Source organism: Helicoverpa zea, chromosome 27 (genome assembly GCF_022581195.2).
Source record: "Helicoverpa zea isolate HzStark_Cry1AcR chromosome 27, ilHelZeax1.1, whole genome shotgun sequence".
Classification (NCBI taxonomy): domain Eukaryota; kingdom Metazoa; phylum Arthropoda; class Insecta; order Lepidoptera; family Noctuidae; genus Helicoverpa; species Helicoverpa zea.
In genome coordinates, this window is record NC_061478.1 from 6,155,864 (window position 1) to 6,171,545 (window position 15,682).

A 15,682-nucleotide genomic window follows, 5' to 3' on the forward strand; every position below is an offset into this window, starting at 1 on the left:
GGTAAAACTACATATGTTTAAAAATATTTATTTCTACCTTTGTAAATGCGTTACTGAGGATTTTCATACCGTTTCCGACGACGAAGAAAGTACCTATGGGTAATTTCTATAAACTTGAATAAAGTTCTCATTCATTTTGAATGTATAAACAGTGTTTTTAATAACTATGTACATATTTTACAAGAATGGCGAAACGTTTACACGTATTGTATAAATACTTTTTCATCCCACCATCTCGGAAAGAGTAGTTTTACCCTTTGATATCTGAGCGCAAAAGCCGTTTTTATCCTCTAGAGCGGCAAAGTGATTTGAATTTAGAACATCGTGTGCAATACTCCATTTGTGACAATCTTGATAAGACTTTTCAAACAAATACATATTAAACAAATAAAATACTGCTTAAAATAATTATTCAATGAATTAAGTAATTTTTATTATTGTTTTTACATAGATTTTTAACTTCGTTTCATTTTTAAACTGCGTTTTCAAATAAATGAACTTTAATACGTACTTCTATTTAATTTGATATTCATATGTGCGCGCCATTTTGTTTTTTGCATTTCCTCGATGAGGTGGGATGAAAAGTTACGTGTTGCACTCGAGTGCAAAGATTTTTCACCTTGTGCTCTTTTGATTCCCTCGCTATCGCTCAGGATTCTAATTATTGAAACACTCGCTACGCTCGTGTTTCAATTTTAGAATCCTTCGCTTGCTCGGTCATCAAAATTGAGCACGCGGTTAAAAAGCAACTTTGCACTCTTGTATAACAAATAACTATTAAAGTCATGTAAAAGTTAATTCTGGAAGTAGATCAGTGCACTTCCCCACAATATATTAAAGTTACCATCTGTGTTAAATGACTTTATTTCTTGGATCCGACCATAAATTAATTCCTCAAAGTTTGAAAAAAATTCCGCTCACATCGCGTTTTTTTCTTCATTTCTAATGTATTCTGCGCTTATTTTTTAAGTCCTCAATCTAACAAAAAGTTAAAGCACCGAAGTAGCAAAAACAACTGACTCTCGCTTCAGTCACAGTTTCTTTTTCCACCGTGGATAAATTCACTTTACGGTGGATATTTCTAACTTGTTTAGGCGCTATTTGTGGGGGGATGCTCTGTAGTCCGCCCCGGGTGCCACCCGATGCTACGCCACCACTGCCTCAAGTCGGAAACCTCTTAGTTTGGTAGTATCCATAGGAAGCTACTTTTGGAATGAGCAGCAAACTTATTAATATTTTACGTACGTTCATAAGTACTTGTAAAGGCCTGAATGACATAAAATCATTTGACTTTGCAAAGGCCGAATTTTCTAAACGCTAACTACATCCAAAACAAAGTCATTTAACACAAACCACATTTAAAGTTAACTATCCTGTATAAGCCGCACTAACCTCCCCACTCAGAGACATTTAATGATTACTTAAGTCACTCCTTGGTGACGGAATGTCATACAAATCCTTCACTAAGGAATGGCTTACGTAACCATTAAATGTCTCTGAGTGGGGAGGTAACAAACTATCTTCTACATAACATTTACAGTTCATCCTTATCGTTTTCAGCCTGTAGGTCAATCTCGTCGGTTTGTTGCTCGGTATCGTCGTAGTCCTTGCTGAAGTCAGGCATCTCGCTCTGCGGGGGGAGGCCGCCGAAACCGTACGGGTCGGGGCCGTGGACCTGGGAAATTAAATTAGAAAGTTTAAATGTCTATCGAATTAGATGTAATCTATAAGGATAGTTGTAAGAGAGAAAAAATAATTAAATAAATCTAGGTCTAAAATCGACAGGTGTGGAGACGAAGTGGGGAGGCCTTTGCTCAGCAGTGGGACAGTTCAGGCTAAAAAATAAAAAATAATTATAGGTCTAAAAAAAGGGTTTTTTGTTTGTTAGTACCCCTACAAAAAAATTATAAAGTTGCTGTGTCGGTCAGGGTCTATAATTGTGACAATCATTATATATTTTTTACTTAATGCACAGATGACAGAATATCAAGCTATTTTTGTCAATTGTCATCAATAGATTTTCGATCTTATCACAATAGTGGAAGATTAATGTTCGATTGGTATAATTTAACACACTCGGGTAGGTTGATCTGCTGGCGTTTATACATTATGAAATGCAATAAACAATATAAATATGAAATGGAGTGAAAAATCTTTCATTATTGAGAAACCACACTATTCTCAGGTAACATAGTATTTAAGGCTATATTTTATCCGTGTAAAGGCAGTAGTTCCCACTAACCATGGGTAAACAGTTATATTTATTTTTTTAAATAAATAAAAAAGTCAAATTCGCTTTGCGCGAGTAACTGGGCTGAGGAGGTCAGATAGGCAGTCGATCTATGTAGCACATTGGTACTCAGTTGCATACATTTAGACTGGAAGACGACCCCTACAATTGGGAAAAGGCTAGGCAGATGATGAGTTAGCTTACCTTGACATACTCCCTCTCCATCTCTTGCGTCCATGTGGTGTCTTCATCGTTGGGTAACATCCATTCTTCGCAGTATTGCGCGGTGTTGAAGCAGATCTGAAAATGTTTACAAAAATAGTATTATACAGGTGTTTCTTCGTTTGTAACTTGTTCACAGATAAAGGTATTTTGATGAAACATGACAATAATATAGCTTAGAATAACATCAGAATGACATACTATACGTATCTGAGTAAAAAAAAATCTTACTGATAACTAAAGCAGTTTAGTTTTTCAGTTTTTATATATAACTGATTTGCGCGTATCTCTGAAGCCCATAGTCGTAACGGTAAATCTATATTTATGCTAACATTATAGCGGAAGACTTTGTTCGATAGGAATTATTACTCCGATTTTGAAAATTATTTCAGTATTACATAGCTTATGTATCAAGGGACGCTATAGCCTTATTTTCTGCATGAGTAGAGTAGTACCCACGGGACGACGCAGTTGGCACTACTGGCGGAACCAAATGAATAGTAAACCCGTATAGAAAGATTATATACCGACTATAGGTCCTGGAATTCGATATTTTATGTCAAAAGAAGTATACATTACCTCTCTTTCAGCATCGGGCATAATATCGTCATGAGGTCTCTCCTTGTACAGCGTCGTGATCTCATCCTCATTCTCCTCGAACATACGCTCGCACTGAAATATATAGAATTTTATTGTTAACTAGCTGACCCGGCGAACTTCGTACTGCCTAATTATTGGAGGCATATTTACTAAGTCACAAACACACGACACAATACTTTTTTAATTTTCGCAATTTTTCCTTATTTGCTCACCGTTTAGACCTACCCTGGACTACGACAAACATTTTAAAACTAAAATCAGCTCAATCGGCCCAGCCGTTCTCGAGTTTTAGCGAGACTAACGAACAGCAATTCATTTATATATATATAGATACATATTAGAAACTAGGATCTGTACTGTGTTGAAAACTGCTGCTAAGATTTTCAGTTATAGATAGTGAATTTTGAGGAAAGTTTGGATTTTTGCAGGTCGCAAAAGAGTTGGGTCGCTTCGTTATTATGTACATACATATATGTAAATATATGTATTAGCCGAAGAACCGATAACCGTTGGGGTAAACGAGTTCTAGAGTGGAGACCACGCCTCGGCAAACGTAGTGTAGGACGTCCTCAGGCACGGTGGAGTGATGACTTGCGCAAGACGGCTGGCAGGAGCTGGATGCGAGAAGCCGAAAATAGATCTCAGTGGCGTGCACTTGGAGAGGCCTATGTCCAGCAGTGGACTGCGATAGGCTGATGATGATGATGATGATGATGATGATGATATATGTATGTATGTATAACATCAACATTTTGGTAAAACACATAACGACAAATATAATAATCGAATAAACTAAACTCATTTTGAACATATTTAATTACTTTTGAATTTTTACCTTAATGAAATAAGCAATAAAAATTTTAACTCATACATTCCGTCTAATATAAAAATTTAATAATTAGTACAATAATAATATCCCACCCAAAACAAAAATGTGAAAGGTTGCCAAGTTCGATAATATGGGAATGCTTCGCCTATAAAAGAAGTGAGATCTGAATAAGTACCAAGTTCCATACAAATACCTCAGTTAAAAATAGTTACTTTTTAATGATGGTTCTTGGCAAGTTTTCACACACCTTGTTATAAACCTACTAAACGCAATGAATCAAGTACATAATTTTCTATTAAAACTTGCCAAGTAACATCATTAAAAAGTAACTATTTTTAACTGAGGTATTTGTATGGAACTTGATACTTATTCAGATCTCACTTCTTTTATAGGCGAAGCATTCCCATATTATCGAACTTGGCAACCTTTCACATTTTTGTTTTGGGTGGGATTTCATTTATTTTTGTAAGGTTGTTTATTTTTATTTTTTTATGATTAAGTTAGTTAAGGAAATGTCTCATTTATACTATCTTTCAGATTTTTGAATATGCACTATGCTTCTTACAAAAAATGGACTAGATTTACCAACTGACTGACATGACATGTTATATATTATGTTCGTGGATCAAAGTTACACATTCGTTATTTTCGAAAGTGACTCACACTTGGCCGTTTTCAGATTTTTACTTTACTTTGACTAAATATAAACCTTTGTAACGAATTTCAGATCGGTACGACCATTCGAAGATATATTATATGAATATAGATGGGCGATTCTCTGTAAGCTCGTTCAGCTCCATACAATTTCTGTCCTGGCAATTTTTTTTTTAAATTTGACAAAAAACCTAGTCCTATGCCAAAGAAAATTAACTATTCATTTAGTTAGACAAGGAGGCCCACTGAATTTGTACCTATTTTCCGAGTTATTAGCGATTTTCCAAAAAATCATGACAGGGGACTGTTTGAGGCATCAGGGGACTGTTTTGAATGTGAACAGAAACCCACATTTTATGACTTTTCTATGATCAAAAGCCATATATTTTGGGGTTTTATTACCGCAAGCATGACACGACATAGATCTAGATACGTCGCAACATAGATATTCCAGCAACTCCTGGTGATTGTTGTAAGTTAATATGTTAGCAGTATGAAGAGCGCTGAGCTTCATGTCTATGTGGCTGTGAACTATACAAAGACGTGTTTCGCCATTTTGAGCGTTTGGTTTGATAACCCATTTCTTTCAACTGCTTACCAATGACGTCGCCGGCCAAAAAGTCGTGGTAGACCTCGTGGGTAAAGAACCAACTTGTCAATTATGAGGGCGCGGCTTCGATTCCAGGTCAGGCAAGTACCAATGCAACTTTTCTGTATGTACTTTCACTAGAGACTGTGTTTCGGATGGCACGTTAGACTGTAGGTCTCGGCTGTTATTTAACATCCTTGACAGTCGTTACGGGTAGTCAGACGCCAGTAAGTCTAACACCAGTCGAACTAAGGGGTACAGGGTTAGGGCACGCCACCATAGCGGGGACCTCTTTGAGGAGTGGCTCGGGAGGAGTCACGGCGCCCTCATTTACCGCATGACGCAGGTCCTCACCGGACACGGTTGTTTTGGGAAGTATCGAATCGGTCGTGAGGTGGCGCCCGGGTGTCACCACTGTGCGGACAGTTTCGAGGACACGGTGGACCTCACAGTCCAGGAGTGCCCTGCATGGGAAGGACACCGCCGGATCCTCGTCGAGGGCGTCCGGCCCTGGTTCAGGCCATGGTCCGGGGCGAGAGGAATGGGATGCCGTCGCCTCCTTCTGCGAAGCAGTCATGCTCGAGAAGTAGGCGGCGGAACGACAGAGTTCGCATCTCTCATCCCGGCTGGACCAGGTAGTCACCACGGGCGCCGGGTTGCGCGAGACGACTCCCGGCCACCGTAGGCGTGGGTCTGTGGGCGATGAGTTCGGATGGTTCATCGTTCCTGCGTCTTTTTAGACAACAGACCCGTGTTGGTGGCGTGCGTAGTTCCACGCGCTCCTCAAGTTGATGTCAGCAACCCTAGCTAGGCCCAGCAGGGCATAGGGCCGCTGGGGCTGCGGGGCTGTACGAAAGAGTTACCACGGCCCTGGTACATTAAAGGCCTACGACGGAACACGACGGATTTTTAGTCAGTAAAAGTCTGACACTCCCTCACCGCTTCTGACCCGCAGCGGGAGGGGTCATTTGATGATTTTTAGCGTCGTTAAAAAAAGTCGGTTGCACGGGTAACTGAGTTGTGGAGGTCAGATAGGGCAGTCGCTCCTGCCGCGCTGCTTCTCTCTTTTTTTGTAGTAATTCCTCTCGGGATAGCTTCTTCTTTTTAGGGGCCATATCACGTGCGTTCGATCAGCCTGTGTAATATATTTCAAGTTCATAAAGGAAAAAAATAATGCGATGCAATGATAGTTTGATTCTTAAATTATTAAAAGAGACTAGCGAATACATTTACACAAACAATTCATGAAAACTATTAAACCAATACGCAGAATACACAGTCCCCTGTTTTGTTAAACAGTACCCTGTTGCGTTTTTTGGCAAAGGACTGTTGCCAGAGGACTGTGTATTTCAGTTAGATTTCACAATATTTATGAAACCGATGTCTTATAGTTTTTTAAGAACCTACCGATCAATTAAGGCACAAATAATGTAACAATTAACTATAAATAGAGATAATTTAAGTAATTAAATTACATACAATTATTTACCAGAGGCCTGTGTGAGGTAGCGGCCCAAACACTTGTTCACCTCACAAATGACGCTCTAACATTAAACAGAATGGCGTATCGTTACCGCATTTGATTAGTTTGCCAACTTCACAACAATTGCATTTCGTTGCACTAATAAAACGATTGTAAAATATTATAGTTTTTTTTAAATATTGATTTAAATTTTTGGCAGGGGACTGTATTAAAATTCTCAGGACAAAGTTTACAGGAGTTTATTAAAATGAATAAAGTTGTAATGAGTGCTTGTTTTACGAAAATAATATAATTTCATTATTTTTGTTTGTGATATTAACTGCCAAGTGAATGTAGTTTCATCAAGTTTTTCGGAAATCGCATTTCTAGGTGTAAATGCAGTGAAAGGGACAGCCAGGGGACTGTATTTTTCGAGCTTTTAAAACGTATAGAAAAAAAATTAAAGTAATTATGTTTATAAAAACAAAGGGCCCGTGAAGCTTCAGGGTTAAAGTTTCATAAAATGTGATTTTTTAAATAAGAATTAAACTATTTATTGAAAAAATCGGTCCGGACAGCCGATTACGAGCTTACAGAGAATCGCCCAGATAAATTTAGTTCGTTTTAGTTCCTTAGGGGTATAAATTTACACCGGGTATAAAACACCTTCATTATTTTGAAACCGACTCACACTTGGCCATTTTCAGATTTTTCCCTTTACCTTGACATAAAGACCTACCTCCATGCCAAATTTCAAGTCAATACGACCATTGGAAGTGGTCTAGGTTTTTGATGAGTGAGTCAGTCAGTCAGTCAGTGAGTGTATAGTAAAAATAGCGATTTTCTGACGTCAATATCTCAAGACCTACAAAAGATATATTAATGAAATTTTGTATTTTAGATAAGTGAGGGGGTCTCAACAGATACTAGAAATTTGATATGCATAAATAAAATAGATTTTGAGTTATAGGGGGGTAGAATTTGGCCCGAAATGGTTCGTGTAATATAACCCACGGCCGGTGTGTCGCTTTTTTTTGCTCAAACTTGGCGGACACACTGCCGTGTGTCTAGATTTATAAAACTAGCTTCCTCCTCTCTTCTACTTTGCCGTGCCCTACGGGGTCCATATTGTACCAAAACAACACATTATGTATCACCATCACGAAACATATGGAGTGCAATAAAGTATTGAAGTATTGAAGCCGCAGCAGTCTACCGACCGAAGGATATGCGTCCTTTGATGCGGTCGGACCGTGGATGGGTGACCATCTTTGTAATGAAAAGTATAGTGTTACCTGATTACTGGGTTGGCGAGATCTGTTCTCTGGTACTTAGCGCTGGAGACCGACCCCAGCATGTCAAGGAAGCGGCTAGCCAGATACTCACATAGTACTCCAAGCTCTTGTTGAGGTCATCGTCGGTGACAAACTTGGTCTTGCTGAACTCGGGGTTCATGCCTCCATCCTTGGTGATGAGCTGCATGATGACCAGCTTATTGCTAATATCTCAAGGAAGCGGCTAGCCAGATACTCACATAGTACTCCAAGCTCTTGTTGAGGTCATCGTCGGTGACAAACTTGGTCTTGCTGAACTCGGGGTTCATGCTTCCGTCCTTGGTAATGAGCTGCATGATGGCCAGCTTGTTGGTAGCTTTGTAGTAGACTCGGACGTAGTCATCCATCTTCTTGCCTGGAAATCACATCATAATTTGTAAACATGAATGGCTCTTGATGCAAAAACTACTGAATGGATTTCTGATGCTGATGAAATTTTATTTTTTATACATATAGGACTAGGACTTGCTTGGATAATAAATATGTATGCAATATGTAATTTCTCAGGTTCTAGACTACTTGTAAGCATGAAAAATTGTATAGATATGTGAATTTTTGTACACTTTTACTCAAAAACTACCAATTACATTTTGAGTAAAGTTTACAATAGCAATATAGTAAAATAGCTTATTTATTAATATGCACTTACAAATGCCATCAATAACTTCGGAGATATACACAGCTGACCGGTGGGCAGGCACCTTCTCCTGCATAGTGTTGCCACTTGCATCCATCCTGAAGTTGCCGACCTGAAATATTTTATATCAGATAATGAATATCATTTGAAGACCTAGGAAGAATGTCTTAGGGACCGTTCAAACAGACCAGCTCGGAGAGATTAAAGAGTATGCAAACGGAGTCAAACGTCAAGAAAAGGACGTACGCGATCGGATCCAGTCGGCTCCTCTTATTATTTCACACCGAGTGCCTTCGAGCATTCTTAATGACAAAAGCAGTGCACATCCAAAAATAAACATTATTATAAATATTAAATGCTTGATTTTCAACGTGTTAAGAATTTGCTCTTCTCTCCGAGCTGGTCTGTCTGAATGGACCCTTAGACACTGTGGCTGGGTTAATGCAGCGTAGGATTGCCACTAACAGGGTGGTTTGACAATGCAGAAAATATCCTACGTCATGTATGTATTTGCTTGTTGCTTATGTATTTGGATTGATTCCAGCTGTCAACTGTCAACACGCGCAAGCGCGCTGTTGGAGATTTAGCATATTTTAGTGTTTAAAGTTGCAAGCATTGTGTAAAAGTGTTTTCAAAGTAAACATTAAACAGTAATAAATTAGTGGAAGTGTTGGTGGCGTGAAGTATTCAGTGATTTAGAAATAAAACAGTGAACAAAATACGATAGTGCGGCCAATCTTCAACAACTTTTTTCACCTACCTTCAATATTTTGATAAAACTAACTTTTAATTCTGTCAATGTCATCTGTCAGACAAAATGTCATTTGACGTTTGGGAGAGAGTATTGCCATACTATTGAAAAAGTTTTTCTACCATGAGCCATGAAAGTGGTAAAAACTTGACCGGAGTGGGAAATCAGACTCCGAGTCAAGGGATTATTACTGACGAGTGTCACAAGAATAAAACCTCACCAAAAAGATTGGTACAACAAGTCTTTCATCCTAGCTTGTTTACAAAGACAAGACATACGTCTATAGGGGAACCTTCAATAAATCCAGAACTCATCTCACCAAGTGAAGAAAACAATGATCCCCCCGCCAAAGAATGGAATACAGTCTCCCCTAAATCCCAAGGGCCTTCTAAACGAAAAAGGTTCAGCAGTCCATCAACACCAGAACCTGAAGACATACCTCTTCAAAATAGCTTCTCATTGCTAAACCTAGAACAGATAGATCAGAATCCACTTATACAAAAAAAGGCGGAGATACGCAAACCCCCACCTATTATCTTATACTCCATACAAAATATAGGAAAACTAACTGAATTAATTGAAGAAGTTCTTCAAAGAACAGACTACACCTACAAAATTGTCAACCGTACTCAACTACGAGTAAGTTGCAATAGTATCAATGCCTATAAAAAACTAATGCAAGTAATGAGGGAACAGAAACTTGTCGGACACACATTCACACGCAAAGAGGAACGACCGTATAGAATTGTCATCAAGAACCTTCATCCATCTACTCCTACCGAAGCTATAAGGGAAGCTGTAGAGAGTACTGGAAATAAAGTTAAAGGCGAAATCATAAACGCGAAACACGGTCCATCGAAAAGGCCTCTGTCCACCTGGTTTGTAAACCTAGAACCAAGTCCGAATAACGCAGTTATAAAAAATCTTCGTTACATATATAATACCGCAATTACCGTAGAAGACCCTAAACGTAAAAATACCATTGTTCAATGCAAGAGATGCCAACAGTATGGTCACACGCGCAATAACTGTATGAGACCATATAGATGCGTGAAATGTGCAGGGAGCCACAACACCACAGAATGTCCAAAAAAAGATAGAACCACACCATGTAAATGCGCCTTATGCCATGAAGAACACCCCGCAAATTACAAAGGATGTAAGGTTTTCCTTGAAATACAAGAAAGAAAACTGCAATCAAAGAACAGCAAGAAAACCAACGTGTCTAAAAACGAAACTACTCATATACAAAATAAAGAAAAAGAAATAACGCCAACCAATGTTACAGTACAACATACTCAACAAGTAACTGCTGAACAAACCTACGCGCAAGTTACTGCTGGCTCAACAAATATACTTGAGAAACTTCTTATAAAACAAGCAGAAAAGCTAGATTTTCTAATACAAAATATGAGCACACTTATGACTCTATTGACTACCGTTATTAAAAAATTATATCCATAATGGAATCTTTAAGAATAGCAACATGGAACATAAACGGTTTGTTAAATAACAAAACCGAAGTTAACACATTCCTAAAATTCCAACATATTGACGTATTACTTATATCGGAGTCACATATGACAGACAACAAGTCGTTTAACGTAGCGGGATATTCCACATACTCAACATGTCATCCTGATGGAACTGCGCATGCAGGAACAAGTATACTTATAAGGAGTAATATCAAACATCATCTTTTACGCTCATATCAAACGCCGCATATACAAGCTACGTCAATAGTGGTGCAAGATGGACAGGGTCCCTTAACACTTACCTCAATATATTGCCCACCAAGGTATAAAATAAAGAGAGAACAATTTGACCACATATTTGAATCACTGAGTGGTAGAGTAATCATTGGCGGAGACTGGAACGCCAAACACAGTCAATGGGGCTCTAGGCTAACTGTAACACGTGGGAGAGAACTAAAAGAAAGCATTGATAAGAACCAACTGAAAGTACTTACCACATGTCAACCGACCTACTGGCCAACAGACCCAAAAAAAATTCCTGACTTGTTAGACTTCTTTGTATACAGGGGGCTAACGTCAAGCTACGTTAAAATAGAAAGTTGTTTGGATGGTTCATCAGACCACACACCAGTAATTGCCACAGTCAGTACAAGAATCATTGACAGACCCAATAATAGCTACCTCTGTAACAGACGAACAGATTGGATAGCGTTCAGCAAATACCTGGACGACAAAATAGACCTAAAAGTAAAATTAAAATCGGAAGAAGATATAAGTGCCGCTGCAACATACATAACCACCTTGATACAAAAGGCAGCTTGGCTAAGTACACCTGCAAGCGTCTGTTATACAAATGAGACCTGTCGCAACTTACCCTTAAATGTAAAGAAAAGAGTCCTAGAAAAAAGACGTTTAAGGAGAGTTTGGCACAACACCCGTCAAACTAAAGATAAAACCGCATTTAACAAAGCAGCCGCTGAATTAAAAAAATACCTTCAGGATATTGAAGACTACACAATAAACCAGAAACTAGAGCAACTATCACCAAACCACAACAACGAATACTCCTTATGGAAAACCATAAAATCTGCTCAAAAACCTAGCTTGCATCACCATCCATTAAAGCTAGCAGACGACAGTTGGGCTAGAACTGACTTAGAAAAGGCTGAAGCATTTGGGAATTTTCTTAAACTTGTTTTTACCCCAAATGAAACAGACACGGATAAACGGTTAGAAACGGAAATAAAGTCATATCTGGACAGTGACCTACAGCTCAGTCCACCTCTAAAGTGCTGCACACCAGCTGAATTGCAACGTACCATAAACGCTCTAAAACCAAAGAAGGCGCCTGGTTTCGACCTTATAACACCCGAAGTCCTGCAAAAACTACCTAGAAAAGCCGTGATGTACCTGACTCACCTCTTCAATGGTATATTAAGAACCTCATTCTATCCCAAAATTTGGAAAGTATCTCAGCTCACTATGATCCCAAAACCAGGAAAACCTCCCCATATCATATCGTCATACCGACCCATTAGCCTTCTGCCAATCCTATCAAAAGTATTTGAGAAATTACTTAAAACGCGATTGGACAAAATACTCTCAGAAAATAATATCTTCCCTGACCATCAATTTGGGTTTAGAAGTAAACACTCGACCATAGAGCAAGTCTACCGAGTAACCGACAAAATACGGAATGCTTTGGAAAATAAAGAATATTGTGCTGGAGCGTTTCTTGATATACAGCAGGCGTTTGATAAAGTGTGGCATCAAGGTCTGTTGTATAAATTAAAAAAACAACTACCTCATAACATGTTCACACTACTGCAATCATACCTGGAGGACCGATTGTTCTTTGTAAAAGTAAACGACGCCACTTCGCCACTGCACAGTGTAAACGCAGGAGTTCCACAAGGATCCGTGCTCGGGCCAATCTTATACCTCATCTTCACTTCTGACGTACCACATTCAGAAAATGTGATGACTGCCACATTCGCTGATGACACAGCCGTTCTTGCATCAAATAAAAACCCGGAAGAAGCATCGAGATCCCTACAAAATCACCTGGACAAAATTTACAATTGGATGTGTAACTGGCGTATCAAAGCTAGTGCTTCGAAGTCCAATCACATTACATTCACATTAAGAAAAGAAGATTGTCCCCCAGTGAAACTCGGCCACGATACCCTACCTCATAACACAGTTGTGAAATACCTCGGATTCCACCTTGATCGTCGACAGACATGGAAGCACTATATAAAAAAGAAAAGGGATGAATTAAACCACAGATTTCGGTCACTCTATTGGCTAATGGGAGGAAAATCCAAATTGTCACTCAATAACAAATTGATTATTTACAAAGCTATCCTCAAACCAGTCTGGACCTACGGGATTCAACTCTGGGGCTCAGCTAAACATAGCAACATCGAAATCCTCCAAAGATTTCAAAACAGTGTTTTCAAAACAATCACAAATGCACCTTGGTTCACTAAAAGCACTGAAATGCATGAGTATCTTGAAATGCCTTCTGTTAAAGAAGAGGTTAAAACTATGATCAAGTCCTACAGAGAGAGAATAATAAGGCATGAAAACGAACTTGCAAAAATGTTGAATGAACCACTGCCAAAACGACGATTGAAACAACACCATATCTGGGACTTGACGTCTTCACCGCATAACTAACTTCAAAGAAAGCAAAGAAAGGCAACTCGACATTGGTTGTGTGTGTCTACAAATATAAATACGTCCATTCAAACATCTGCTTATGGTCGAGAGACCGATCGCATGATAGCAATAAACATAACAAAAAAAAAAAAAAATGTATGTATTTGCAACATATTTTACCATCAGAACTAAGTCAGATAGTTATTTGGAAAATTTGACTTTCAAAATAGTCATATCCATAGCAGTACATGTGTAAAATTATAATATTTTCGCTACTGATAAAAAGTAATTCATAAAAAAAACCCACAACTTTGAGTATTACTCCAATCAGTATACAAAGATAAGCTGTTAATAATCTTATATGACACATGCTAGTAACCGCAGAGGTGGTCAGATAGGCAGTCGCTCTATATATAATACTATAGTTCGGCCATTCAGAGAATGCGTTCCTGACACGTCGCGATTGAACTGACTGAATTATAACATTCATTGATTATTGATATAATAATGTTGTTTTAATGCTCCTCAATTGTTAAAACGGTAAACAACCAGCAAAAATATTTTTATCGTAACTGCAACGCCATTGCAAAGTTACGTCGTCAGTTCAATCGCGACGTGTCAGGAACGCATTCTCTGAATGGCCGAACTATAATCAACTGCATCCGGCGTAAGTGGATGGAAGTTGAACCTAAAATAGTTGGGAAAAGGCTAGACAGATGTTGATGTTTGATGAATGAAATTAGGATAAATAATATCATCATCATCCTCCGAGCCTTTTTCCCAACTATGTTGGGATCGGCTTCCAGTCTAACCGGATGCAGCTGAGTACCAGTGCTTTACAAGGAGCGACCCAATGCCCCTTGGTTAGACTGGATATTATCAATTATTAGGATAAATAACAATGAGTCTTTACATTCAGCTGTCTTTTGAACATTTTTGGCAGTAGTTAAGTGTCACAACGTCAAAAAGTCTCACAACCAGTCTTAACAAGGCTAGGTTGCCGGGGCAACTGGGTTGAGGAGATCAGATAGGCAGTTGTTTCATGTGGCACACTGGTACTCAGCTGCATCCAGTTAGACTGGAAGCCAACCCCATCATAGTTGGTAAATGGGTAGGCAGATAATGTGTATAGTAATAGAATCTAATAAGTACCTATATCCCACATTTTAGCACATGGTATTTAAATACATATTGACATGTGTTATTATGCCATGCTAAATACAATTTAGTTTGATTTTGTTATATAATTAAATTGAATATTAGCCTTCATTAAAATTAATAGTTTAACTTCAATTGACCACAAGAATAACGATAGTAATGATATAGCTGATTTTTCGTCATTAATTCTTAACTTGATTGATAACACAAGAATTTTCTAATTAAAATCTATTATAATTAAAAAGTAATTTTCTAAGAGAAACAAAGACAAGTATAAGTAACTGTGACGTCTGAAGTTGTTTTACAACATCAAAGAACAAATTTTGATTGAATAATAAGTAGGAAATTGAAAAAATCAATTGTAATAAAACTTTGACAAGAAGTTGACCGGGCTATAAAATGTTATACTTACATCGATTTTCTTCCATTTATCTACTTTTTTTATCACATCGTTAAGCTCCTCGAAGGTCGTCCGACACACTGGAATAATAAGATAATATCAATTAACCATAGAATTTTAAAATAATTAATAAACATTCGAATGAATACACACCTAAACACTTCAAGTTTTTGGGATCAATTCTTGCAGTTACTGCTACAAATAAAATAGTGAACGCAAAGAAAAACGTCGCTGGACGCATTTTTGAACCTTTATTTTAACTTACTAGCACAATTAAGTGTTTAAATTACGAGAAAAATCAGATAAATGTCGGAAAAGTGCCTCGACGTGTGAAGAAGTTTATCTTTTTTCTGTCATACACGATCTCTTTTCTGATTGGTCGAATTAAGGCAATATTTTTTTAAACAGAATCCAAAATTTTCATTGGTTAATCACTGACAGCGATAAGCCAATTTTTTAAGATGGTAAAAAATTTCATACATCTCAGTTTATGTTTGAGGCTTCTTAACTTTGTAGGGTTATAATAAATATGGTTTTGATAAAACCTTCCTTAAAAATATTTATTGATATTATACGTTGTTGTGATGAAGGCAGGCCTACATAACATTTATAAGAGGTTCAACTTTTCGCTACAGTTAAAAACCAGAAAACTGGAGTCACTGTTACACAAATCATAC

At 38.0% G+C, this 15,682-nt stretch overlaps 1 protein-coding gene across 1 annotated transcript; it reads right to left on the bottom strand.

Annotated features, from left to right (window-relative positions):
* Positions 1-840: 840 nt before the first annotated feature.
* Positions 841-15,362, bottom strand: LOC124643279 (protein seele). Its single transcript, XM_047182197.1, has 7 exons — positions 15,159-15,362; positions 15,018-15,085; positions 8,570-8,669; positions 8,121-8,275; positions 3,032-3,124; positions 2,435-2,530; positions 841-1,675 (listed from the first exon to the last, which is right to left on the bottom strand). Exons 1-7 carry the CDS (start codon positions 15,244-15,246, stop codon positions 1,535-1,537), a joined length of 741 nt encoding a protein of 246 aa, XP_047038153.1. The 5' UTR covers positions 15,247-15,362; the 3' UTR covers positions 841-1,534.
* Positions 15,363-15,682: the final 320 nt, after the last annotated feature.